Genomic DNA, 24,079 nt, shown 5'->3' on the forward strand with positions numbered 1-24,079 from the left:
CCACATGAAGAGGAGGTCCACGTAGCAAAGAACTGAGATGTTCTGCCAGAAATGAGCAAAATGGAAAGAGCCGGCTTCTCTGTAAGCCTGGCCGCCACCTCAGGGGACAGCCTGAGTCACAGCCACCGAGTCCAGCCAGCCCCACTCCAGGCTGCTAAGTTTGGGGTAATCTGTTTTCATCAATAGATAACTACTCCACCGACGGTCTTCAAACCGTCACCTCTGTGATCAGGCCACTCTTTCCGAGGCTGTCGGCCACATGGGTGCAGTGACTGGGCAGCTGATTCATGAGCATGTTCCTGCAAGCTCAGGCTCTGTCACCACTGAGCATCACCACCTCCACGCAGGGGCCGGGGCCACACGCACACAGGGCAGCCCTCTGCGTCACTCTTCATTAATCCATGGGGCCGTCCTCCATCTAGAAAGTGGGGAAAGAAATGTCTGCCCTGCAGCCTTACAGAATGCAGAGATTGGTGCTTTGAAAGCTGCCAATAAGCGCATAATTGTAAATTACCGTTAAGTAGACCCCATCTCTTCACGTAGTGCTGTGTTGGCCTAACTCACTAGACACCAGCAGGGACGGACTCTGCACAGCAGGTGCAACTCTGTACCATTTAAAACCACAGACAAGCCTGGAGCAGCTTCTCCTGAGCTGAGTACAGAAGACACCAGGCTCCGGGGACAAACCCACCTGCCCCAGGATGGGGCTTGTGTGGTAGTAACTCCTTTGCCACAGCTCTTTCCTCCCCACCCCTCCACCAAATGCTCTCCAACCAGACTCTTCCCCCAGCCCACCACCCCTGCCCCCTGACAATGCGTGCTTGCAGAATAAAGGAAGCACCACCCAAATGATGCCCCCTGAGCCACAGCCATCTAGGCCAGGAAAGCCAAGGAGGAGGTTTTGCTCGTGTGCACCAGCGCCTTCCCGCCGGGCTCTGAGGCCAGAGAGGAGCACAGCACCCCCTCGCCCAAAATGAGCAGACAACCTCCAAGGTCCCTATACACATGTGCATACACTCCTCTCAGGGCAGTGGGCATTGAGAAGACCCTGGGGGATTTAGTGAGGCTGCTGGCAACGGCCCCCTGCAACCATGTGCCACCATCTGAGTGACTGGGAGCTACAGAGATGTCTGTCAAGAAAGTATTATATTACAAAGAACTTTTGCAAACCCCTAGCTACAACCATGCTATGGAACAGAAATGAAGTAAATCAGTGAAGACTACAGAAATCCAGATTTCGCTTATCTTCTCCTGCCGGTCTCTTTCTCCCTAGGGTCACAAGTTTCAAACTGGCTAGAGGGTTAATAATCCCCAGCACTTGGGCCCAGGTTCCAGTGGGGACTGAACAACAGTATGCCTGGAGCGTCTCAGACCCGCCACGTGCCTGGGTCCTACTGATGGCACTATGATGGGGCTGGGGCAGCAGGAGGCTGGCGGTCCTGCTCAGAGAATGAGAGAACATATCAACAACGGAAAAGGTGCACAAGAAGGGCCACAGCACTGTTTCCTGGCTATAGGTGTGGTGTCTGTGACCCTGAGCAAGTTGGTTACCTCTCTGAGATTCAGTGTCCTCAGCCCCAAAATGGTGATAATAATGGAACCTACATACAGGTCTACTGAGGGGGGTAAATGACACAATGCACAGAAAGCACTGACCCCACAGGCCCTCCCATACCAATTCGACAAGACCAGAGCTGTGCACACCCTATTCAACCACATCACCTCTCAGACTGGGCATGTGGATGTCACAGACACGTCAAGCTGCTTTAAGAGCTTCTGGTCAGCCATCTCCACCGCATACTTATCTCACTGTGGACAGGTCCACAGACCATACTTTAGTAGCTGCCAGGCCCACTGCAAACACAGACTCTGCATCTCTGACCCCCAAAACCCAGCTCATTGCCTCTCTTTTACTTTATTATTGCAAGTGTTAATGCTTGCCTTTGATTTCAGACTCAAACTGCAGTTATTCAAGTAGAGAGGGTTGTCATACCTGGCCAAGGTCCCCTGAGAGTTGGTACTAAACATGTCCCACGGTGAGTGAGACACAGTGTGCATTTGGCAGGCCTGGGCCTGAATCCCTGCATCCTGCTACCACCACCTGGTGCAGGAACACTGGCTGAGGCCCACTGCCTCCTAAATGAAATGGGTAATGGCCTCCACATCAGAAGTGCTGAAAGTAAAGTGAAGAATAAACCAGGAGCCCCGCCCCACCCTGAGTCTACCCCACACTCCACGAATGCTCAGTTTTCTCCAACAAAATCTGGACCTCCCCAAGGACCTGACTTCACTCCCACTACTCATGTCTCTTAGAAAACCCTCCCCATGTCTCAGACTTCAACCTAGAACTGTCTTCAGGGCCCACAGGGACCTCTCTACAAATATGTGAAGAGTACATGGAGGGGTTAATATCTGTGCCAGGTTAACCATGTCACCTTGCTGACCCTGGTCTCAGTGATGAACCTCTCTGTGTCCCATGTTCCTCATTTACAAATGGGAGAAACAGTAGCACACACTTCCTGGACTGTTGTAAGGACTACATGAGGTGACACATACAAGCACTTTAAACAGTGCCTGGTAAGCACCCAATGACACTGGCTGGGCTTGCAATGTGGTAACTGAGCATGTAGCAGGAGATGGGACTCATGCTGCCCATATCCTCACAGAGCTGTTCATGGCTCCCTCCAGGAGGCCCTCTCTTCTCTCCTGCCCCGACCAGGGGCTTCCCCCTCTGAGCTTTCCTGGCCTGGTGGCTCAAGCATGCTCTGTCCATCTCTCCTCCACTGGATTTAAGCACCTGGAGGACAGGAGTCCTGCTTGATTATCTCTTAGCCTCTCCTTAACCCGCCTCACATTCAGTATGAGTACGTGAAAGACCTTCTTCCAAACTCTCCCCTTCCCTTCCACCCAGCTTCCACTATCCTATCCCTACAGGTCACAGATCTCTCCCAGTTACCCACGTTCAGAGCCTCACCGCTCTGTGACCTGTGGCTCCCAGAGTTCCACACCTTGCATCTCCAACACTGTCCCTTCCTCTCCAGGTCAGGGCCTGGGCCACCGTAATGCTGCCTGTCTCAGCTGGTTCCCAGCCTCTCCCCTTCCCTCTCTGAGTCTCTCACATCCTGGCTTCAGTCTAAATGTCTAAGAACATTCTCTGTCCATGAAGATGGCACTCTTCTGCTCAAAACTGACTGATCCCCTCCTTCTTCAGGATCGAATCCAGACTCCCAGACTGGTCCTTCACTCCTGGCACTATGCTGGACATCTAGACATGTGTCATCCCTCAGGCTCCCCCGTCAGCCAACTGGAGGTCTGTCCACCTGTTGGCCGGTCCCACACTGGTGGCAAGGGGCCTGAGGCTTTCCTCTGTCCTCACACTTCTACTCACGGAGGTCCCCTCCTGCAGACCTAAGTTTCTGCCTCTCTACTGAGACCTTTTATCCAATTATCAACGCCAGCTCAAAACCTGGGGAATTTTCCTCATCTCCCCGCCTTCAAAGAGGTGCCTCTGCTCCATAGTCATGGCCAGAAGACTTTCCTTTCGGTTAGTCTTAAGTGGTCTTCAATGTCTCGGCTTCTCCTGGTCCCTCTCTGAATTCTCCCCAGTGCTAGGAGGTGCCTATCAAATCATCGTGGACCATCTGCCTGGCTAACAAGGTGGAGATCTGGCCTCGCCCCAGCATGATCCATGAGGAGGGGCCATATAAATGAAGCAAGGGTGCCATCACTTCTTAGCATTAACTTTGATAGGAAATTCTACTCTAAGACATTCTACTGCTAAGGTAAAGGGAGAAGACCATCCTTTTTTTTTTTTTTTTTCCGAAGAGTCACAATTCTGGTGATAATCGTGCTTTCAAAACATGGGAACTTGACCTGTGTTCAACATCACCCCAATAATGAGCTAGTACTAGTATTTTACGTGATATAGGACACAAAGCGTGGCTGCTGATGTGTGTCACAGACATCCTCCCCGCCCCCACCAGGCAGTCATGGTGACACACTTTCGGGCATGAGCGCGATCACCGGTTCAGTCTTCCCAAAGCAATGCTGTCACCGTGCCAATGTAGCCCTGGGAGGGCTGCATTCTCAGAACTGAGCTCCTGCTGACATCACTGCAAGGAAGACCTATACTTCGGAAACTGGAAGTTCCACAATACGATAATAAAGTGGCGATTTCCCAAGCCTTGTTACAAAGTTAATACAACAGACCGTAACTTCAGGTCTGTGCTTCTACATTCCCTTGTATGGAGCAGAGATATAGAAACGCTTTATGGCGGGCGCCTGGGTGACTCAATTGGTTAAGCGACTGCCTTCGGCTTGGGTCGTGATCCCAAGGTCCAGGGATCAAGCCCCGCCTCAGGCTCCCTGCTCAGTGGGGAGTCTGTTTCTCCCTCTCCCCCTCCCCACCGCTTGTGCTTTCTCTTTCCTTCTCTCTCTAAAATAAATAAATAGAAAATCTCTAACAAGAAAGAAAGAAAGAGAGGAAGGAAGGAAGGAACACTTGATGCCCTTTTATAAAATCTGGACCTGGGTCGAACATGGACCGGAAAGCCCATCATCCAAATCTAGTGACAAGATCAGCGTGCACGTGTGCCCTGATGTAAGCAGCAAGGATGCGGTGGGAGGTGGGAGGTGGTGGGTGGCATCCCCGAGCCTCCTGCACTGAAGGAACAACAGAAACAAAGGCAGGGTTAGCTTCTCCATCGTCATTACTTTGCTTTAGCAAACGGCGAGGCATTTCAAGAGGAGGTTTGTCAAAGCAACTGATACCGAGTGCCTATGTATATATACCACGTCAATGTGCTTGGGTGGGGGACTGACTAAGTTCCGAGGTCTTTCGTATGACAAACACAGACAGATTTATCAATCAAAACTGAGGCTGTCTACCAATCTGACTTGGCCATGGAATGTGTCCGTGTCCTCTGAGGGGGTCCTGTATGGACCAGCGTTCCTCTCCTGGATTTCCCCAATGGGTCCACAGACCTGCTCAGCTTTGTATCTGATACCCAAATGTAGGCTTTAAGGAAATCATGCTAAGATGTGATTCTGCTGTGCCTCGCCCTCACAGCTGCGGTGGAACACACGGGACAGACTCTGTCCAGCGCTGAACCCCGATGCTTATTTTAGACCCTCTTCAATGGGTGAAGGGTATCATGCAGTGACACTGGACACAGCCTGGGTTCAGAGCGAACTCCTCCTCCAAAAGTCCCTCGCTGATCCAACAGTCAGAGACCAAATTCCAGTCGCAGTTTGTTGCAAGCACCTTCATCTTAGGAGGGGACCGAGGGATGCAGAGGTCATAGTGGCACATGGTAGACAGTGGCTTGAAGGCCTCCTCTTCCACCCACCATTCTTTTTTTTTTTTTAAGATTTATTTATTTATTTTAGAGAGAGAGAGAGAGAGAGAGAGAGAGGGAGAGAGCATGCACCTGTGTGAGATGGGGAAGGGCAGAGGGAGAGACTCTCCAGCAGACTCCTTGCTGAGTGTAGACTCTGCTGAGTGCAGAGCCCGATGCGGGGTTCGATCTCATGACCCATGAGATCACAACCTGAGCCAGGCTCCCCCACGCTCCCCACCCACCATTCTTTACATCAACACCCTCACCACAGAAGTGACTAGAAAGCTGCAAACTGTCCTCAGGCGAGATGCCCCAGCCCTGCAATGCTGGACCCTCACGAGGAGCAAGCGGTGGTCTCTAGTTCACTTTGACAACAGACAAAGGGGCACGAGTGAAACCTGGTGGCTTTTATCCCCACTGATATGGCACTTATGCATGTATAGAATAAATACAGACCCGTTTTAATGCCAGTGAATACTTAGCGTCATCAAAAGGCCACCCCATCAGAGTGAAACTGTTCTGGATGTGAAGCGTGCGCCCCCTCCCCCGTGTGCACGTGCACGTGTAACATGGAAGCCCGTCCACTCGAAAGATGGTCATTCACTGCTTCCCACCCACCTTGATGGTTAAACCCCAACCCTGACATAAGAACACTGTATAATTTTAAACTCACAAAACGAGAGGTAAACATCAAGAAAACATTTCAAACGTGTAATTTTCCTCTGCGGTTGCCACCCAGATGCCTCGACTCATGAGCAATGTTTTCCACAGACCTACAGTGAAAGGGACAAAAGCTCTGTTTTCCCAGCTCCGCATATGTCATTTGTAACTGGCAGTTGTTAACTGACAGGAGTAGGGTACCGCACGCAGGTTAAGTCAAACATCATCAGGAGGGACCCATTCTTTTAGTGAGAGAGACTCAAACTCTTAAGTTTTAAAAATATAAGAAGAAAACAGATTAAGGAATGTTCGGCTTGCATTGGCCGTGGGTGAGCAGAGAACACGTGCAGGCAGGGCATTCAGGACTCTTTCTTAGCCCCCAGCGGGACGCCGGGTGGGCATTCCATAAATTCTACTTGGTGGCATCATGGCCACCTCCAAAGTCCCCTGGTGTGAGTACAGAAGAGCACAAGCAACACCACATACATGGAAAGAGTCAGCTCCGAAGGGCCACCCCAGGGGTCTCTGCTTCCTGCTAGCACATCCCTGCCTGGGGTCAGCGACAGAGGACATCAGCCCCCTGGAACTCCCTGTTCAAGGAGCCCATTCACCCACAGGTAGGAGCTGAAGGACCGCCCTGCTCACAAGTGAGTCTTACAGCCCAGACCAAGGCCTGGCTAACGTGGTCCACAAGAAAACAGAGCTAGTGAAGGTGCAAGTTCAGGTCTGTGGAGCTCTGACTCCGAAGAAAGCTCATTTACTGTGCAAAGCAGAACCCCACGTGTTCATTAAATTGTGAGCAAACGATGTGGCGAGCTGAGTCAACCTCCAGGATGAAAGGGGAGGCTCTGAAACTTTGGTGAATTCATAAGCTGGGATCTTCCTCCTAGGGAAGAACAGACGTCTGCATTCGACATATCACATTAATTCACAAACACACCACAGCTGGGTTGGGCCCTCTCCCACCACACCCCATGCAGCTCTGCCAAAAAACCAAAATCCCGTCCAAGAGTCTTAGGAGAAGTGCATCTAGAACTGCATTCAACCGTGACAGTCAAATGGATGACAACACGAGCCTCCTGCATGCAGAAGCCAGGTGGGTGCAAGCCCACCGTCCCTTCAGGTGAACGTTGCTGAGAAAGGCAGGGCCTCAGACACAGCCCGTCCAGGCCACCTGCCACCGCAAGGGCCAAGCAGGGGCTTTGGGGAACGTGACTTTGGAAACTGGCACAGGCTTCTACCTCGTGTGGTGGGATGACCGCGGGATGAGGAGACTCCAGAGTCATGTGACAACCGCATCCATACACTGCACACGATTATTGCCACCAACTCCGGAGAGCCCAGGGGGTTCCAACCTCCCGGCGCCGGGCAGGCGAGGACCCTCCGGTCAGCCAGAAAGTACCACGGTCACAGACGCCAACATTGCTGAGATAAGGCAACTCATTGTGCAGAACATTTTCATTTCTTCCTTTTAGAAAAATGCATAACCCAATAAGCATTCCAAAAATGTGAAACATTCTGGCAAGCTAAAAAAAATATTGATGAATAATAAAGGAATCTCCCAACTGAGGTCTTTTTCAATTTAAATTAGCATAGTTTCCAAACTAGCTCTGTGACTGCTGAAAACGTGGCGACTAATCTCATCTCGTATTCTTCAACTACGGGTTATGAGTTAAAATCAACCACACAGGTAAGTGGTAAAAGGGACTGATCTATGGGGGCTGGATAAAAGAAATGCACAGACCTCATGACCCTCAGGAATGCTTTTTTTTTTTTTTTTAAGATTTCATTTATTCTGGAGACAGAGAGCACGAGCGGGGACAGAGAGAGAGGGAGAAGCAGACTCCCCGCTGAGCCCGGAGCCCGATGTGGGGCTCGATCCCAGGACCCCGGGATCATGACCTGAGCCGAAGGCAGATGCCCAACTGAATGAGCCACCCAGGTGCCCCGCTCATGAACATTTTTTAAAGCGAGGTGGCTGGTAGGGCTCTGGGAGCCACCTGCCGTTCACTCTTCCCGCAAGCTTTGTCAGGACACCGTTAGCCTTTATGATGTAAGAAGTGGTCTCCACCCAGAGGAGGAGAGTTTCCAATCCTGCCCCAAACCAAGTCTACATGATAATTACAGACAGATAATTACAGTGAGAAGACAGCCGGGCGAGCAGGCGGGCAGGGAGATGTCTTGCTTCTGGCCACAGGGAGCCTGTCTCCTTCCAACCTAATGGTTTGTTTACTGAACATCAGGGGACTGTGCTCTTAAGAGGACTCCAGACAACACTACTCTATTTAAGTCTCAAAAATTAGCCACATGAACAAAAGCATACACTCCTGCTGCATTATCACTCCCACACGAGCTATTTTTACATTCAACGCTCAAAACATTAGGCTTGAAAAAACTGCCAGGATCTGGTTTGGGAATCTTCCGCTCTGCGAAGTGCTGCAAGTGATTTTACACTTGACACTCATGTCCACGTATATGCACACGCACACATACCCACACGCGCACACACGCATACACACACAAACACACACCCACGCTCACACAAATCCACGCGTGCACGCACACACACACGTGCACACTCTCTCGGGCATGCACAGCCCGTTTTCCCAGCAAGTCTCTGAACCTGAGTCTGCCACTTAAGCATGAAACTATTCAAGCTCTTTACACATGACTGTGGAGTCAATACATCTGGTTTTTCTCTTCTTCTAGCCTCTGACTCCGAAGGCCACACTGCACAGACACGGAGAGAGATGCTTTGCAGGAGCTTCTCCAGACTTCAGACAAGCTCTCCCAACCCACCTGATGCCCGGGCCAGCAGGGAGGCGGGAAGCCCTGATTTTCCCACCTCAGACACCCCAAGGGCCCCGAAGTGGCCCATGCTCTGAAACCCTCTTCCCTCCTACCCTTCTAGGCTGGCACCCATTCTGAACAAGCAAAAGAGGGCAAGGCAAGAACTGAGACCTCAGAGAAAGGAAAAATGCGAGTGCCCTGCTGTGTTGCTGACAAAAAGCCTCAGTCGACACTGGACGCTGGCCTTGTGGGTCAGAGCGCTCTTGGATGGGGCCAGGGGGCAGGCGTTTCCACCGTCTCTGTGCTCGGGGCAGCACGCGCGGGGAGCCTGCGGCCCGGGGAGACCAGCTGCCAATCGGGCTCTACATCAAGTAGACCCAGGGCCACAGCACGGAGCCCTGCACCATTTTCTGTGACTCATGCTCAGAGCAAACTAAGGACATGTTTCCCAGCAGAAGGCCAAGGAACTGCCAGAGGCACTCACTCTGAGAAAGCCTGGGGTCTCCCAGGATCCTGGAGGAAGGAGGGGGAGCATGGCTGTGCACCCTGTCTGCCCACTTATGCCAGAGCTCCTCCCAGCCCGCCCCGGGAGTTGGACGTAGGACCATGTCCACAGAGGCTGCTGGAAGCTCCCTGGTTCCTGTTACCTCATTCTTGTTCCCTCCTCCTCCTCCAAGACTTTAAGCGACCAGATGACTGACACTGGGCCAATGGCCAGGACGCGGACAAAATAGAACCCTCGTGCACTGTCTGTGGGGATATGAAATGGTGCAGCCACAGTGGACAAGAGTGTGGTGCCTCTTCAAAAATGAAGGAGAGAGCTGCCATACGGTCCCACCATCCCGCCTCTGGGCGTGTGCACAAAAGAAGCAAAAGCAGGGGCGGCTGCTTGCACACCCATGCTCCCGGCAGCACTGGTCACAATAGCCAAAGGGTAGAAGCAAAAGAGTCTACCAGTATTTGAAGCGATAAATACGTAGGCAACACACATTACGGAGTACCACTCAGCCTTAAAAAGGAAGGACGTCCTGACACACACCATGACACAGATGGACCTTGTGGACATTGAGTGAGACAAGCCAGTCAAAAAATGACACGGGGATCCATACAAGGTCCCTAGAGGAGTCACATTCACAGGCACAGAAAGTAGAATGGTGGCAGCAGGTGGCTGGGGACAGGAGGATGGGCAGTCAGGGTTTAATGGATACAGAGTTTCAGTTTGGGAAGAAAGAGTTCTGGAGACGGATGGCTGGACATCAATGTGAATGTACGTAACACCACTGAACTGTACGAACAGTAAATGCTACCCTATGTAAAGTTTACCACAATAAAACGAAACAAAACAAAACAAAAAACAAAAACAGATTGGGTCAGCGGACAGGAGGGAAGGGAAATGTACAACTTTCGGGTCAGACCCTAAATAAAGCACAGGACAGGACCCCCTTTCACCGTCGCTCCCGGGGCTGGGCTGCAGCAGGTTCCGAGCAGAGCGACAAGATAGAGAGAAGCAGGTCCCCGGTGACTGGCACCTCCTCTCAGTCTGTTCAGGATGCTCTCACAAAATGCCAGCATCTGGGTGGCTTATAAACAACAAAAGTTCACTGCTCACAGTTCTGGAGGCTGGAAGTCCAAGGTCAAGGTGCCAGTGAGGTCCAGTGAGGGTCCTCTTCTGGGCTGCAGACTTCTCACTGGGTGCTCAGGTGGCTGAAGGGCCACGGGAGCTCACGGGTCTCTTAGCAGGCACTAACCGCAATCATGAGGGTTCGCCTTCATGAGCTGAGCACCTCCCAAAGCCCTGCTCCCCAGCACCACCACCTTGGAGGTTAGGATTTCAACATATTAATTTCGGGGGCGGGGGGACCCAAACTTCCAGATCAATACCAGCCCTGAAATACCAGTGAGGGAAAAATCATCCCCTCTTCCAGTCACTGTCGCTGTGGGGTGTCTAATACTTTATGTTCCTCAGAATAAGACACCTAACACCTCCCGGGTCTGCAAAGAACAGGTCTTCACAACTGGCAAACGGGTCGGAGCATGTCAGTCTGGAGTATTTCAGTGACAACTGATCCGTCTGCTGTCATAAAGTCTGGCAGAAACAAGATTAAGGGGCAGTTTAAGAAAAAAAGTTGGTTTTTTTCAAGGAGGGATTTAGGATTTCTGGGAACACGTCGAATCATATGACTTTGGGGCTCATGCGCATCCTGAGGTCATCTTATCCAGCACCCTCCACCGACGGACGGGAAGCAGAACTCACGTACCTCATCGCAGGATGCGACACAGATTCATGACACAACACTCAGAGCTCACAGTTCAGTGGGTCGGAGACCAGCAGGTGGAAAACCCTAACCCCATGTAAGGGTTTCCAGAAGGGGGAGTGGACAGTGGCAGGAGAGACGGAGCCCCGAGGAGGGTCTGGAAGCCTCGGCTAGAGCCCCCAGTGGCAGCTGAAAGGATGAGCAGGAATCATCTGGGCAAGGAGACAAGAAGCCCACCGGCCAGGAGGAGAGGGAAAGTAGGAGACAGCAGGAAGGTTCAGGAAGGACAAAGGGACAGGGACAAAACAGAAGCTGGAGCTACTCAGTCCACTAAGGCGCCGCGGGCCACACACGACTCTTTACGTTTAAATTTATGAAAATTAAAGACGGTGAGAAATTCAGCCCTTCCTTTCAAATGCTGGGCAGCAGCTATACCGGACACAGACACACGGCACTGTCACCCTGGCATGGTTGTTAGACGGCGCCGGGCTGGGAAAACGGGCAGGAGCCACATCGGGACCCGCCTGCAGGCTCCGCTAAGAAGGGTACACTGAATCTTGCAGGACTGATCCCAGGACCCAAGTCTTCCTATTCCTGAGCCAATGTCCTCCCCTGAGCCTGGCTGTCAGTCTTCGGTAGGAGAGAGTCAAACAGGATGACTGACCAAGCATTACGGATTAGGGCCGCCTGGCCATGACCCTATCCTCTGTGCCCAGTGAGGATACGAGCATATCCGCGTTGTGTCCTCAGGAAAAAGGACAGCTTGTTGTCCCTAAGGAGAGTGTCCCTAAGACAATGCTTCCTCATCTGGGTTCCTGGGCCACAGAGTGAGAAGGAAGGGGGTGGGGGAGGAACCCCTTGAACTAGGACTCCTGACGTATCAGGCTTATTTTGGGGATGTGTATCACTTTTTTTTTTTGAAAAGGGATAAGGACTTCAATGATTTATCTAAACCAATCGTGTCTCGTAAAAAGGCATTGCTTGGTTTGGCGGAGGTGGTGAATGAATCTACAAAAGTGTTTGTGCAAAAGCATTTGTGGTCTGGGAATCTAATCAAATGCACCCAAATGAAATACATTTTAATGGTCTCTTGAAAAGCTTTTTCTTTTTTTCCTTTTTTTTTTTTATTGAAAATGTTTTTGGCTGTGGAATTTATTCTAATTGGACATGACCTGTAGAAAATATGGTCTTGGCAAGCAACAGCTCACCACCTAATTAGGGAAACCAGATGGAAGCTTGTAAAAACCCCAGAGGCCACAAAGTATCTCCCAGCTGGGGAAGTGAGCTGTCTCCAGAGGGGCTTGCTCAGAAGCGCGGGGACGTTCCTGAGGCAGGCAGTAGAAATAACAGACGTTGTTGGAGACCGCTGTCCTTTTGTCACACCAGAGTACACAGCAAAATGTAGTCTCAAATTAATACCATTAGGTCTTGAAAACGAGTGCAATCGTTAGCTCTGTATAAAGCAAACGAAACCAAACAAAGTATACACGAGAAAAAAACTGTAATGCTGCCACAGGAAGAGACGGGTGCAAAATAAAGCCATGTGGAAACATGAAGGGAAAGTGACATTAAGTCAACGCTGCCACCCACTCGAGTGTTGAAAGCCAGCAAGTGGCCCTGAATGGTAAACACTCTGGTGACACAGTAAAATGAGAAAGCGAAGGTATAAAATGGGAGGAGCCAACATTTAAATTTTGCCTAAATAAATTAAAATCCTATAACAGAAAAAAGGCATATCACCCATATATCAATAATATAATTCAATATCAAACATATTAAGTAGAGAAAAAGTACAAAGATGAAGAGATATATAAAATCTGTGGTTAAAGTACAAAGTAAGTGAAAAACCACATTCAGGAAAATGAACTGACACATAAAAGCCCAGAACCCCTAATTAAATGTGGACGGAGAGAGACCACAAGGGTGTAGGGAAATGTTGCATAATAAATACACTAAGTCTCTACTACATGCTTTCACTTAGTTCAAGCCTAAATCACAACCAAGCGTTTCTGTATGTGAAATCCACACATCCTAGATCTATCCATGACTTTGGTATCAAATACTTCTGCTCACGGCTTAAACCCTCCGACCAATTATAAAATTGAGTTTAACGATTAATAACAAAGCACAGAAGTCCTAGAAACCGAAACTGCTTATTATGGTGTGTAGACGTAGCCTGTAATCACTGTTTCCTTAATATTTATGGGAGCACTCGGGTGCACCCAAGTTAGGACTTCACTTCCCAGGTCCCAGCCTCGGGAACGCAGGCCTGCGTGTGTGCGGGGCTGTCACTTTGCCCGCGCCTATCCAGTGATCGCCGGCTCTGGCTGGCCAGGAAAAGGCCATGCAGAGGGCAGAGGAGATGCTTCAGGTCCAAGAGGCAGGAGAGGGGCAACATTATTCAAACATCCGTGTTCCCAATTTAAATCATAACTTAGCTTCATCATCCTTATGCAGCCACGGACGAAATATTAAAAGTGCCCTAAGGTCATTTGACATTGTTGCAGGGGTGCATCCAACGCCTCAAATTTATTCAGAAAAATTACAAGTACAAAAGAATAAGATTCCTAAGCCTACTTTCCAGGTTATATCAAACAACACCTGCCTTTTGCAGTCTTAAATGTATTGCTAACCAAAACTATAGCTCAGAAGGAACAACTTTTAAGTTAAATGGGAAAAGTTCAATATAACACATAATTAGACATACTATCATTTTAAAGAATGTACACATGTCAGCCAAAAGCCTAGAAAACTTAAAAAAAAAAAGGCTAGAAACCTAAACTTTTTTCTTATTATGGTGTACACTCGTTAATATTTCAGCAACATTTGTACACTTGTCAGAGTTAAAATGGAAGATGTCATTGTGATGGCCCATGGTCATTGTCAAGATAGCAACTCCTATAATATTTTGTTGGGTGGTGACAGAACAGGAGGTCAAATTATCCACTTCTATTAATTTAAAAAAAATCATTTCTTGTTCTAACAACTTGATTAAAGCCATACAAATTGATGCAGAGAAATGAACATCAGCTATGTCTTCATGAAGCTCAGATTCTAATGAACTTGAACAAACGTCCCCTGATTTTTATGTAAGGACAGCTCTTGAATGCAGCCACTGAGCAAATGCTCTGGCGGTTCTGACATTTTGTGTCACTGGAGACTATTCTATTCTACAGAACTATGTGTTTCCTCCGTAGAAAAAAATTAACCAGTATCCTGCCAAACCCAAACACTCTGTCTCATTCATACAGAGTCCAGAGGGAAGTTTAACCCTGTGTTCCGTAACCACCCACGACTGGCATGGATTGCAAAAACACTCAAACAGAGAAACTAAAAGTAAACAGATAAACTCAAGGTTCATCTTACATGGACTTAAATATATTTAAAAACTTCACCCAAAGGAAATGTGTCTTCCCTTGCATTCCAGAATATTCTGTCAATTATTACACTGTAACTGAGCTCTAAAATTCCTTAGAAGTCACATCGAGTCAACTTGTCAGTTTTCGCCTCCTTCCTACAAGAATACTTTTCCCAGACAGTAAAGTTAGTCATAAATCCTTGCTTAAATGAAATTACTATTAAAAACATACAATTCCAATCCCACTAAAAAGGTATACTTGTGTACTCAATAAAGATAACTAATAACTACTTATGAATAATTTAGTGGGATATACAATCTACGTCCACTAACAGACTGTCCCTTCAGTGATCCTCAAGAAAGACCTCTGTAGACCTTGCTTTCCCTAAAGCAAGGTGAAATCTCCTTATTTCATTGTTCCCCGGCCAGCCCGTTTCTACATAACACAAGAAGGAATGCTAGATTCAGTCAACAAGTTCATCACGTCAGTTGTTTGCTATCATGTGGGGAAATGATAGCTTGCTCCAAGTTTGATTTGATAGCCAAAACTTGCACTATCAGACAGAAAACAAATTTCCCCTGAGCACATGGCAAAGCACTGCCTTATTCTCCAAGCCACAGAGGAGCAGACCAGAGAAGAACCAACAGAACTTGACCGCCACCGATAATGTACCAAAGCGAGAAATTTCACGTCTGTATCTATCCTCTCTGGTAGGCAAGCAATGCCCCTAAATTATATAAAATATTCCAAAAGCCCAAGACCATTTCTTTCCTCCAACTTTAATACACAATAGTTTTATTAATCATGCAATTCCTATCTAGAAAATAGAAGCACATTGATATTTTCTTGATGTCTCCTGATGTAAAAAAACAAACGACACGTGATAAAATAATTGGGAGTAATAAAAAGTAAAAGTAACAGGTCTACATTTCTCAGACAAAGACGTTCAAACTAGCAGATTGGAGGGACAGAAATAAATGTATGGATAGTAACAACTGCATGGTTTTGTTATCATACCCACAGCAAAAGCCCTTAGTTCCCCCCAGGGGTGTGGGGGAGACTCAGATGTGAAGTGCAACCAGAGCTTGGAGAAGCAGTGTGAAGAACGGGGCTGTGGATTCGCCTCTTGCTGGTCTATAGCACCAGGGCTGGGGAGGGTGCCCAGGCTTCGGATTCACCATTTCGCCCCCACAATCAGATTCCTTGCAAGGATTTTACAAATAATCTCTGAATCCAGTTTTGCTGGCCTCTTAAATGCTCTCCCCTTCACATTTCCTTCATATGAGGAAAGGATTCAGTCTCCTTAAATTGGCTTATTAAACAGGCTCCCAAAGCGACAGATCGAAAGGTAATTCTGAATACTGTCATTTTGGGATGCCCATTACCATGAAAAGGGATTTCCCACATTTATTTTCTCTTTGGGAAATGTGTTTGTTCAACTGGAATTACATAACCACCACTAAGTGCATTGCAAAAAAAAAAAAAGTTCTTTTTAACATTCCTTAGCTCCAGGATTATTTGATTTGCTAACCTGGCTCACTTTTTCCTGGCATTATAGAGAGAGATAAAAAAAAAAAACAAAAAAAAAGAGCAAGTTCGAAAACCTTAGGCAGACTTGGGCAACACAGCGGCCTATGGGCACATGGGGAGAGTGAGTCAGTGGGACACGACTGCAAAGAAAAGAGATTAGTTGTCCCCAAAGCTGCCTCGTTCAAGACCAGTTGCCATAGCGGAAAGTGGGCCCACTCGGTAAGCAGGTGCAGGTCCCACCCAATCACTCATTCCATTTGCAAGACTCATAGCACACTTGCTCCAGGCCAGTGAGCGGCTTCTCGGGTCGCAGGGCTCCGCGAGCGTCCGCAGAGGCTGCGCGCGACCCCGCGGCCTGCTTGGGCTGTGCGCGGTTCAGACTCCAGCTCAGGGTCCTGTTAAAGGGCAGGACAGCTTTTCTTCTACTGGGGAAGGTACTCTGCGAGTAAAACCAGAACATGGCGTGTGATCCCTACACACAAGGTGTGGGGATGGCAGCAGACACCCGGACAGGTCTGGGCTCCAGCAGAACCGCGCGGGCAGGATGCACGCCGGGACTTTAGTCGGGAAGCTGGGGTCTCCACCTCCGGTCGCGTCCCAGCCCGTGCGCTGCACACCGTGCAGGGGAACCCCAGAGAAGAAAGCTGGGGAGGGGGAGACGATGGCAGGGAAGCCCACAGGGCAGTGCCCTACACACAGCGCTCCCGACACCGCCGGACCCAGGCGTCTGCGAGGTCCCGGAGCCTGCTCCTGCCCGCGGGAAGAGCGGACGGTGTCCGGCATACCGTGGCCGCGTGAGCGGTGACCACTGCAACGCGGGCAGACGCCCAGCAAGTCCGTGGCGGGACTGGAGTCCGCGGTCGGGTCTCCCACCGCCCTCCCGGTGCCCGGGGCGATCACTCGGAGGTGGCTGAGAAAGGCTCGGACTCGGGGAGGGCTCCGCCCGCGGGGACCCCAAAAAGGGCGCGCGCACACCAACACACCCGCGCGGAAAGTGCTCCGGCCTCGGCCTGACACTGTTACCTGGGCAACGACCCGGGCGCACAAAGTACACAACCCCCTCCCGCGGCCGGCCGCAGACCCGCGGGCCGGAGAGGGGGCGCCCCGGCCCCGGGCTCTCCCCAGTGCCCGTGCCCCTGCCCCTGCCCCGAGGGAGCGCGGTGCGGGCGCGGGCGTCCCTTCCGAGCAGAGTCCCGGCCCGCACGCCGCCCGGCCGCCCCGCCACTTACCCGGTGGGGGGCTTGGCCGCCGAGGCGCGCGGCGCGTCCATGGAGCCGGCGGGCGGGGGGCGCGCGCGGTGCTCGGGCCCGGCCGAGTCAGGCGCTCGCTGCCGCCGCCGCCGCCCTCATTCACTTTTTCCGCGCTGACCCATCGTCCTCCCACGCGGGCCGGCGGAGGACAGCGGCGGGGCGAGCGGACGGAAGGGGCTGGTACGGTCGCGGGCGGGCGGGGGCGCCGGCCGCGCGGGGAGGGGCTGGCGCGGCGCGGGGCGGGGGCGCCGGGAGCAAGGTGCGCCGCGCCCACCGGAGCGCCGCCCCCGCTCACCCTCCCGCCCGCGCCTCGGGAGCTCCCGGCCCTGCCCGCCGCGCGCGTCCCGGGACGGGGTTGGCGGCACCTGGGCCCCGGGGCGACACCCCGCCCGCCGCAGCGCCCCTCCCGGGCTTCTCCCGGGCTCCTCCACCCTGCGAGGGACTGCGCCCCTGTCTGGGCGGCGTGGGGGATCCGGAGGCGCGGGAGGCGCGGGCCGCGCCGGGGCGGGGAGGGGTTGCGAGAGAGAGAACCACCTGGTCTCGGCGAGGCCCTGGAGGGCTAGATGGGCGGACCGGCGGGGAAGGACTGAGGTTGGAGAATGAGAAGCGAGTGACCAGTGTCGCCGGCTCTGCCCTGGAACCCCACGGAACCTTCATCTGTGTGACAGCAATCTAGGGCGGTGGGTCTCAAAGCGGGTCCCTGACCAGCAGCACCTGGGAACGTGTTAGAAATGCAGATTCGGGGCCCCTGCCAGTCCTATGGAATCAGAAACAATAGGGGCTGGAGCAGGGCCCAGCAGCGCTACCAGGAGTTCGCGTTGGAAGCATGCTCCAGTTTGCCAAGCTGGTCTGTGGGGCGCTGTGGTTGCGGGCCCCCCGCGGGGGGTTCCAGTGCAGGCAGCAGCCAAAAATGCCTGGCAGAGGCAGCCCACTCTGGGCCCATGGCGAGTCAGCTCCAGGTCCCTGATCTACCCCAGCTTCACTCCCACACTCCTCCTAACCCCCCCAAAGCAACAAAAGAGATCTGGATTAGTGTGAAAGTCTGACCTCCAAAACAGACACTTTCACCTGATTCCAACCACTAGAGTAACAGGTGGAAAAGACGCAGAGTAGGTGAGCCTGCAGAATGATGTGCGGTGGAGCCCTGCTCCATTCCTATCTTATGCTTGGATGAGGTATCCCCAGGCCTGCCTGAGCCTTTCTCCCCCTGGGCCTCTGCTTTCTCCTTAACAAAGGGAGACCAGTCTAGGGAATGCAGTCTTTGCCATGACCCACAAGGCCTTCGGCTGCTCAGCTGGTGGGCCCACCCAGAACCCTGTTCCTTCCTTTGCACATGGCTTTGGAGCTCAGCGCAGTGCAGCTCAGCCTCTGGGCTGTTCTCCAAATGCCTGAGCACTTTCCCATCTCAGGCCTCTGCCTGAGATGCTCTCCACAGAAGTTTCCCTCCTGCTCCCTGCTCCCTGCCTAGAAGGGAAACCTCCCTTGGAAAGCCTCCGGTGTGTTTGCTTATGCTTGTTTACATTTATAAATAAAATGTTGCTTATGAATATATATATAAATTTTGCTTACACTTATATAAATATACAAATAAATATGGGTGTATACATTACATATCAATGGAATGTAAATAGGTAAGGACATATCATCTTCAGTATACAGTTTGACTTTGTTATCGTCATCTGTCTCTTCCCCAGAATGTGATCTCAGTGAGTATTGGGCCTTTTGCCTCTTTTATTCCTCGGTGAACGGCCCCCCCCCCTGCCCCCCAGCCTCTGGAACAGTGCCAGGCAGGTGGGGTTAGTGCTCCATAAACACAGAGTGCACTGAATGAATGAATTCACTACTACTCCTTCTACCTCTAGGTTTCTGGGTCAGAGGATCCTTCCCAGGACCAGGAGCCCCCCTTTGCTCTGGACGCCACGTGGGAAAGGGCAACCTGAGCAGGACCAGAACTCAGAAGTGGACCAGGGATGGTGGGCCTGGACCCGGCTGAGGACCCCAGCAGGACATCCAGCTCACAGATCACCCGTAACCTGAGGGCCTGGCAAAGGCAGGAGGAGGTTCCTGGTGGGAGGTGGCTGCTAAAACTGGAATCGGAGCTGGTGAAGAGTTTCTCGGCAAGACAGTTCATGTCTAAAGAAAATGATGAGAAGGAGGCAGTATCCCACCTCCGGGCTGAGGTTCGAGGTGCTCTCCAGGGATGAAGGCCTAGAAGGATCTCAAGCCTGAACCACCAATTCCTGGAGGCCACCAGGCATCTCCAACCTTAAAACCCAACAGGCACCACTGGTCAGGAACGGGGTGGAAGGTGGGGTCTGGGGAGAGATGTCACAATGAGGCAGAGGACGGAGTCAGACTTGCCACTGGAGCAGGGCTGAGCTCCCAAGGCCCTCAGCGGAGAGTCGGAATAGGCTGGACCTGGCAATCCCGTGGGCCAGCTGTGGGGCTCGGTGCAGAGCCCGGGAGGCCGGCAGACAGGGGACCAATTGCTCTGTATGTTGCAACACAAATTCCCTTACTGGTGAGGATCCCAGTAGATCCACCAGGGTAGAGGCGTTTTCAAAACTGAGCAGTTCAACAGATTCTTGGGAGCACCTGCCGTAGGCCAGCCTTTGTGATGTGGAGACACCTTGCAGACGGAGCTTGAGAAGGGAAACAGAAGACAGACAGGGGCTTAGCTCTTCCAGACAGAGGCTGAGAAGCAGAAGGCTGGGGGCGGTCCCCAAGACTGTCCCGACTGTTGCTGAGTCCTCGAGGAGGACACCCCCCTGTGCTGCGTACCCGCCGACCTTTTAGAGCGAACGGCACAATCCCAGACAAGGGCATTAATTTTCTTACTGCTTCTCCCCCCTGCACACTTTTCAATTCCCTTGGCTAAAACTAACACCTTCTCAGATACTGACTACCTCTACGTTATCTATTTCAGGTGTTGGAAATATCCAGGAATGTGCTGACAAATTTTTTTTTTCTTATTAATCTTATTATTTTACACATCATTCTCTCTTTTTATTTTTTTAAGTGAAACTGCTCAGGAGGTAAATATTAAAGACAAGCTTAATATTCTGGATCTCAAGGCTTTAGACAAATGCTATATGAGGAATGGGGATGTTTTGTTGAAAGAGATGGAACACACCAGGTTTGAATTTTAGTGATCTTTTTTTTTTGTCCTTAAAATGTAACTTTTTATTAGTGGCGTGACAAATGTTTTAAAATGACTCTTAAAATGGTGATTAACATAAAAATAAAAAATTAAAAAATAATAAAAAATAATAAAATGACTCTTAAAAAAAAAAAAAAGCCTCGATTGGTAGCATTTGCCAGTTTTTTGTGATATAAATGTTCCCAGGTCAGCCGATTTCTGGTTCCCATCAGGAACACCAGGTCAGAGACAGGCTGCCTGGCTCAAGCACACTGTGGTGGTGACATGGGTCTTGCCTTCCCATGCACTCGCTGCCTGAAAGCTGAACCTTTGCCCCTTTCGTGCACAGAGCATGGCTGAGCCTGTGTTGGTCCCTGGCCAGCCCTGGCTATTGGCTCTGGACTACCCTGCTGGCAGCTCTGGACCCGAGGAGCAGGAACCAGAGCGAAGCCCTTTTAGGGACATTTTCCCTTGCTCTGAGCCCAGGCCCCTCCTTGGCTGCTGCCTCCCCTTCCAGACCTCACCTTTCCTCTCTATGGGCCCACCTGGGGCAGAAACAGCCTGTCCGTGCTCCACACCCCTTGTGCACTCGGCCCCCCTTGCATCGAGGTGGGGTACCTGGGCCACGCCGAGAGTCACTCCAGCTTCCCCTATGGGAAGGCAAGGATAGGAAGAATTCACAGGAAATCTGCCGGCTGGTGGAGGCAGCCTCGCCCACCGCAGGGCTTCCCAAACTTGAATATGCACAAGATGCTCCTGTGATCTTGTTAAAAGACAGATTCTGGCACAGTGGGTCCGGCATTTCCGAAACAGGCTCCCAGCAATGTGGAGGCTGCCGACCAAGGGGCCCCGCTCTGTGTAGCGGCAGGCCCACTCAGCCACAGAGTGACTGAGAGCCGAGCACTTCTTCCTAAATAGCTTTCACGTCCTCCTCTGTAAGAGGAATAATCGGGGCCAGAGCCAGGTTTTGCTGGGCCTGACTATACAATTTAAGTACCTTTAAAAAGGAAGAAAGTGTACTGTATGATCAATACAATTTGAATACCGAAGTGGATATTTATTTCGAATGTACCACGGACTGAATTATACAAAGGCTGAAGCCCTGACCCTCCATGGGACTAGTACTTGGAAATAGGGCCTTTGCCAGGTAATTAAGGTTCAATGAGGTCATAAGGAAGAGGCCCTAATTCTATAGGACTGCCGTCCTTATAAGATCAAGAAGAGACACCAGAGCTCACTCCCTCCCCGTTACATTCTCGAGTTTGCTTTGGGTGAGAATTTAATATCTTTTTTTTTTTTTAGAATGCTGAGTGGTTTAAACAGGACTAATTTTACCTGAGATCCTTACCTGACACTCAAAGAAACATTTATGTAGGGTCCTTTATTTTTATTGAGATATAATTTAAATTCCATAAAATTCACCTCTTTCAAGTATACGGTTCCGTGGCTTTGTAATTCTGTGGCTAAACACAGATTTGCGCAACCATCACCACGACTTAATTTCCGAACATTTTTATCACCCCCCCCCAAATAAACCTTATATCCATTAGCATTCTCTCCCTCTTCCTCCCTCACTCTACCCTCTAGCAACCTCTATTCTTTCTGGGTTCACCTAGTCAAGACATTTTACATAAATGTGATCATACAACAATGTGGTTTCTTGGACTTAGCATAAGGTTTTCAATGTTACAGCATATGCCAGGACTTCCTTCCCTTTTCTTTTTAAAGATTTTATTTATTTATCTGACAGAGAGAGAGAGAGAGAGAGCACAAGCAGGGGGAGGGGCAGAGGCAGAGGGAGAAACATACTCCCCACTGAGCAGGGAGCCCAATGTGGGACTCGATCCCAGGACCCTGAGATCATGACCTGAGCCGAAGGCAGACACTCAACCAACTGAGCCACCCAGGCGCCCCATACTTCATTCTTTTTTATGGCCAAGTAATATTCCATGGATGGGCCACATTTTGTTTATAGTCATCAACTGATGAACATTTCAACAATGTCCACTTTTTGTCTATTATGAATAATACCGCTATGAGCATTCATACGGAAGTTTTTGTGTGGATGTATGTTTTGATTTCCCTTTTGTGTGTATCTAAAGTGGAATTGCGGGGTCATAGGCTAATTTCATATTTCACCCCTCGAGAACTGCCACACTATCTCTCCAAAGTGGTTGTATCATCTTCCAGCCCACTGACAATGTTTCCCCACATCATTGCCAGCAATTGTTATTGTCTGTCTTTGATTATAGACATCCTGATGGCTGTGAAGTGGTATCTCAGTGTGGTTTGGGTTTGCATTTCCTGGATGACTAATGACGCCGACCAACTTTTCACGTGCTTCCTGACTTTTTGTGTCCCTTCTTTGGAGAAATGTGATTCAAGTCTTTTGCCCATTTTGGAAATCAGGTCCTTCATCTTTATATTTTTCAGTTCTTTTATGTATACTGTGCACAAGTCCTTTATCATATATATGATTTGCAAATATTTTTTCCCCATACTGTGAGTTGTTCTTTCACACGCTTATGATTTCATTTATTTATTTATTTGACAGAGAGAGAGCACTTACCTGAAGGAGGAGAGGGGCAGAGGGAGAGGGAGAGAGAATCTCAAGCAGGCTCACCACCGAGCATGGAGCCTGATGGGGGCTCGATCTCACGACCCTGAGATCATGACCTGAGGGGAAATCAGGAGTCAGATGCTTAACTGACTGAGCCACCCAGGTGCCCCTGGTCTGTATACTTTTGAGTTGAGAGTTCTTTATGTATTTTGTGCATAGGTCCCTTATCATATATATAATTTGCAAATATTTTCTCCCATATTGTTACTCTTTCACACTCTTAATGGCGTGTTTTGAAGCACAAAATTTCTTACCTTTGAGGAAGTTCAACTAATCTATTTTCTCTTAAGTTGCTTGTACTTTCATGTCATATCTAAGAAGCCATTGCTTCCTCAAAGGTGTATTATGTATTTTAAAGAATTAATCCTTTTGATGATTATTACACTATGTTTTTTCCAAAGTGGTAATTTACGGATAGGGTCAAGCACAGAAAAATTTGGGAACTAATGGTAGCTTATCCTCAGACTCCAGCCCTCTCACCATGCACCTTACTCTTTGATTAGGACCTCTTAAAAAATAATTGGTTATAGCTTCACCTCTTGCTCCTTGTCTGGGCTAATTCCATTTGAATACCCATCAGACATTAATCCAAGGGACAGAACCCACAAAGTGGTGTCAGATAGTAGCACCCTCGGAGGAAATGCAGAGGACTGGTTTGGATTCCCAGGAATTCTGAAACTATTGTCGGGGGCTGGACGGAGGGGTATCGGGACCCTGCTGCCTCCAAACCTAGAGTCCTCTGGCAGTGAAGGAACCAGAATAGGAACCGAGAGAGAGGGAATAGGACCATGCCAGAACCAGGTATGAGGTGGTAGGTTCTGGGCTGTTCCCGGCTGGGACCTCCGGGAAAGGTTTGCATATGCTGGGTCTCAAAATCACAAGTGTGTGGGCTAAATCAGCCCCCATCCCCATCCCTGGCTCCTTTCTTTGGATCACCCTCCAGCATACCAGGAAATATCCATCTCTTTTTCTTTCTCTCTCTTTAATAATAATCATAATAACCAACTTTGTGTACTTGACAGACAATAGGTGTTGGCTAAATCAGTAACTATATTGTTAACATTTAAGGACAAATACTAGATGCCAAGCACTGTGTTGAACTCTTAACAACCCTAATCATTTGATGTTTAAAGCAAC

The 24,079-nt window shown here is 50.1% G+C and overlaps 1 protein-coding gene across 2 annotated transcripts in view; it reads right to left on the bottom strand.

Moving 5' to 3' along the window:
* The window catches only part of COBL (cordon-bleu WH2 repeat protein), a 278,487-nt gene extending 261,273 nt beyond the window's left edge, over positions 1-17,214 (bottom strand). For both annotated transcript variants that reach the window (XM_032430638.1, XM_032430635.1), the window contains exon 1: positions 17,163-17,214. In XM_032430638.1, the coding sequence (XP_032286529.1) occupies positions 17,163-17,203 (41 nt within the window). In that variant the 5' untranslated portion in view covers positions 17,204-17,214. The remainder of the gene's footprint in view (positions 1-17,162) is intronic.
* Positions 17,215-24,079: the final 6,865 nt, after the last annotated feature.

Source organism: Phoca vitulina, unplaced genomic scaffold (assembly GCF_004348235.1).
Source record: "Phoca vitulina isolate PV1807 unplaced genomic scaffold, GSC_HSeal_1.0 scaffold44, whole genome shotgun sequence".
NCBI lineage: Eukaryota > Metazoa > Chordata > Mammalia > Carnivora > Phocidae > Phoca > Phoca vitulina.